This window comes from Loa loa, assembly GCF_000183805.2.
Source record: "Loa loa unplaced genomic scaffold supercont3.120, whole genome shotgun sequence".
Lineage (NCBI taxonomy): Eukaryota > Metazoa > Nematoda > Chromadorea > Rhabditida > Onchocercidae > Loa > Loa loa.
In genome coordinates, this window is record NW_018108300.1 from 117,360 (window position 1) to 121,605 (window position 4,246).

Sequence of the window (4,246 nt, forward strand, 5' to 3'; positions counted from 1 at the left end):
TAATATGGTAATGAATCTCTTGGCTAATGATCCCTTGGCAGTTTCGATAGTATTTCCGGTTTAGTAGGAATGCACAAGTACAACTTTGACTTCAAACTGCAGTATATCCTGGTGTACATCGAGTTTCCTGGAATGTCTTTTTTCATGTTCTACAGTGATAGGGTATTTAACAAACTAAATAGTAGAAAAAGAAGTTGAACCAATACAAGTCATAATAATGCGATATAAATTGAGGTTTCGAATTTATGGATATCTTACTGGACTTATTGGCTGCTAAGACTTCGGAAACTATCCTGATCGATAATTATGCTAGTCATGGTTTGATAATATTTGATGGTAGTACTTTATGGTTTATTGCTGGCTTATATTCGGGGACTGATGGAAAAGCGTACTGTAACCGACAAATTGTAAGTTGATAATTTAGATTAACTCCAAAACGTTATGCAGTTTATTCAAGAACTTAGTTTCTGGATTTGCCGGAGCTAAAACGCTTGGGAAGGTAAGGAAATCCCGTTAATTTTCATTTTAAAAGGCAAAAATTAAAAGTTACCATGTAAATGTATGTTTTGTAGAATATATGAAGTCGGATTTTCAATTTTCGCAATTTGCCCAGGATTACTAGTTGGCCATTACAGTATCTTGCAAAAGTAAGGGAGGGTCCCAAATCAGGCTGTTGTTTTGTTCCTTTTATAGTTCTGTATGTCATTTCGTTCATGCCATACTATTGGCTTGACATTAATGAAATCTGGCAAGAAAAAAAACATCTCGATGCAAATGAAAAAGAACGCGGACTTTTGATACAAGAATTTCAAATTCCTAGTTGAATTTTTTCACAATTTTGCAGAAACTCTCTATTGATCCACCTTTGCCGTCGGATGAGAAATTTAGAGCAATGTTTGTCAACCGAAATGGTAGCCGTGTAGCATTATCGAGTGCACATTCGGTGTTTGTAATCGAAATACCCAATGATTGTTGGTGCCGACAGTCAGTAACACGAAATCCTTTATTAGACCATTTGCAACCCACCTATCTTTGCAAGTACTCATTTGCATTATTTACAAAATTATTTTCATGATTAGAGAAAGACTCAAATGTGACTATGGATTGAAGGTTTTTTTTAATCTTAATTTTCCGAATGAAATAAGTTAAAGAATTTAATCCGAGATTTGAACTGATTGAAATTGGGAGCTTAGATTTTTTGGCCAGGTTGGATTCACGGTAGGTCAGAAATTAATGATGCGTCAAGGGATTTGGAAGAAATTTATCAACATACGTTTTTGTTTGAGTAACACGGGTTACTATGCTGAGATCGGAGGACGATATTAGCAATAGCTGAATCGAGGACCATGTCTTTTGAGCTTACTGAAGAGATTGAATCAAAAAGTTTGATGGGAGTTGTTGTTTTTTTCGAAGTTGTTACAAGTCTTGTTAGGTACTCATAAGAAGTGTGCTGCAGTGAGTGAGTAATTCTAATCAGTTAACTTGAATTTGGCTTCTCTATTTTTGCAAAATTTGATAAAAGGAAAATCTACTTATTTCTTGCTTCCGTTTTATAGGAGCCAATTTGTTGGCTCTCACACTAGGTCACCAAGTACTGCAATTGATGTTCTTAAAATACGGTGGTTTTGGAAGAGACGACATGAATCTGGACATCGTGCTTACAACAGATTGGCTATTCTTTGCAGTGGAAATGTTGTTAGGTTTGTTCTATTGCTTCCATTTCTTTGCTCACTTTGTATATTTTTCTCTGTGCTTGGTAAAAGAACGAAGGGTGCTGTAAAAATAAACCATAATGTATAGTAATGTTTCAAATCAATTGGAAAAGTTTTAGAATTTATGATACTGACATTACCTGTGCTACGCCTACAATTGTGATCGATTTTAAGTCACTTCTTGGGCTGAGCGAGTCAAGTTGCGGTCGCTCATTTGGCGTGCATAATTATATCGGTTTGAATATTGTTCATAAAGCTTTCGTAAATTCGGCATGATTTTAATCTTTTGTTATGTGGCCAGAACGTCTGCTGTTTTTAGTTGTCACCCCTTTATTTATTATCCACTGCTTTCGTTACTTTGTGGAAGGGGCACATTATGGTGCACTGAAGTATAAAGTTAATTTGTTGTGCTCAAATTATACTTTTTTTAATCAAAAGGCGTTAATACTACTTTTGGATTTGGCTTATGGAAAACCAAATAAATTTGTAAGCAACATCCATAGTTGAGATAATAGTTGCATATCTTTTTTGATCATGCACTACTTTATGTCATTTATGGTCAAAGTGGTTTCTTAGTCAGTTGTCAGAGTCTTAATCGAAACACTCAAAATGTGGGTTTTGTTCGAGTTAAGGAAGATAACTTTTTTCAGCCTCATTCGATTTTGGGCCGTCATTTATTCGTGCGGATAATGAAAGTGGTGCACAAATTAACCTAAAAACATTGTTTGCTATTGATAACGATTGTGGTGATATTTATATTGTTGTTTATTCGGAAAATAGGTAGGTTCTTTTGAGTGTTAAAAATAAACTCTTGTTTCACGATAGTTATTTTTGAATGTTCGTTTTGTCCTTATGGGATATTATTTGAGAAAATTCAGTTTTCAGAATTATTGAGATGCAGGGGCCTCTTGCACTGACTGGAACAATACCGGGTGATCCTGCTTGCAATGGTGCCTTCGATATGCTTTATATACAATATTGTGAAAAAACGTCGTTACCAGTTTTCTCGTTAATATCTGCTAAAGGATGTATCATGCATTTTCTCGCCTTAACACTGGAAGAGGTTTTGTGTTATTCAAATTTATAAGCTCAAAAGTTAAAGCGCGGTTGTTTCTTGGAATAATACTATATATTTTGGAATTTGTGGCATGAGATTTACATTCAGCCATCTTCTACTTTCAGGAGACTTTCGATGTGCACATGGAATTTATTCTTGTTCCCTATGATAATATTTTATTACCTTGCAAACTGCTTGCTGATATTTCATATTGTTTACAGAATGGTTCGTACTGAAAAGATCGAATGATTTGACATCTTGATTTAAAGTTTTTTCAATTCACGAACTTAACTTTACTCGTCGCAGTCCTACTGATAGTCCTTATCAATCACTGAGGAAACAAAGGAAGAGGCGAAAAACAAGCTCATTGAAATGTGAAATGAGTTTTGGCCATAATTCGAATTTTTTTTGCCCTTGATAGAATGTGCTGATAAATAAGGGTTATATAAGACGCCAAAATAAGGAGAAATATCTGTGGAAAAATACTTTTAAGGATTTATAATGAAAAACATTTTTAGGGTTCATGGTATCTAATCTAGAAAAAGTTCATATTCATTTTCTCAAATTGCAGATCCTGTGCAATCTGGTCAATATTTTGTTCTTTGTGGAGCAAATCTTTTTTCTATCGATATTAATCCATGGGCTCATTTGCTGTCAAATTTTTTGCAAAAAAATGAAAGGTAATTTTTCAATATAAATATGATTTTTCAATATAAATATTATTTTTATCTGGAGATAAAAATCATGAAAACTTTGCATGATTTAGTCCATTATATCTATACCTTCAGTTTAATCACGTCTAGTGACATGACTCGCATAGATTCATCTCTTTTGTTGTGACTGCTGTGCAGTTGTTTGTTCCATAGCATTTGAAAAATTTTTTTATTTTCTTGTAGTGCACACTGCAGCTTAGTGAAATAAAAAGGTTTGTTACCACAAATTGCATAAATTAGTAACATCAAGCAATGGTTTGTGGGTAACATCAAAAAATATTCATTGGGAAATTACCCGTGATCTAATCGTTTAATCATTTAGCCGTGTCATTTAATAAGTATATCACAGTGATACATACTGCCAGTGAATTATGTTGATGTTAGATAAAAGTATGGAAATTTCTCTCTTAAATTTTATAAAATTTTAGTTGGGGGAAAAATACAAACAATTTACCTGATTCGAAGATCCATCACGTGTTTGCTGTTCTGGGAAGTACCGAAGCAAAAGGATTGGCAGATGCTATAACATTTGCTACTACTGCTTGTGTTACCAGTGATAAATCTCCAGTTTCTAGTGATATTTGCAAAGCTTTTGGTGATAAAGATATAGTTTATATAGCGATTACTTCTTCAAATCAGCTGCTTCATAAGTTCACAAAGTTGGTTTTGAGATTTGGCTTGAAATTATTTTAAAATTCGACATTTGAATGGTGTTTACGGAACATATATATGTATATATATATATATATATATATATATATATA

General features: G+C 33.5%; 1 protein-coding gene across 1 annotated transcript in view; it reads left to right on the forward strand.

The window, feature by feature from the left end:
- The first annotated feature begins 229 nt into the window (after nucleotides 1-229).
- The window catches only part of LOAG_17733 (hypothetical protein), a 7,558-nt gene continuing 3,541 nt past the window's right edge, over nucleotides 230-4,246 (forward strand). Inside the window, exons 1-9 of the mRNA XM_020450396.1 lie at nucleotides 230-407; nucleotides 845-1,038; nucleotides 1,557-1,700; nucleotides 1,832-1,947; nucleotides 2,363-2,492; nucleotides 2,598-2,775; nucleotides 2,895-2,994; nucleotides 3,341-3,449; nucleotides 3,911-4,141. Of these exons, the coding sequence (XP_020305936.1) occupies nucleotides 246-407; nucleotides 845-1,038; nucleotides 1,557-1,700; nucleotides 1,832-1,947; nucleotides 2,363-2,492; nucleotides 2,598-2,775; nucleotides 2,895-2,994; nucleotides 3,341-3,449; nucleotides 3,911-4,141 (1,364 nt within the window). The 5' untranslated portion in view covers nucleotides 230-245. The remainder of the gene's footprint in view (nucleotides 408-844; nucleotides 1,039-1,556; nucleotides 1,701-1,831; nucleotides 1,948-2,362; nucleotides 2,493-2,597; nucleotides 2,776-2,894; nucleotides 2,995-3,340; nucleotides 3,450-3,910; nucleotides 4,142-4,246) is intronic.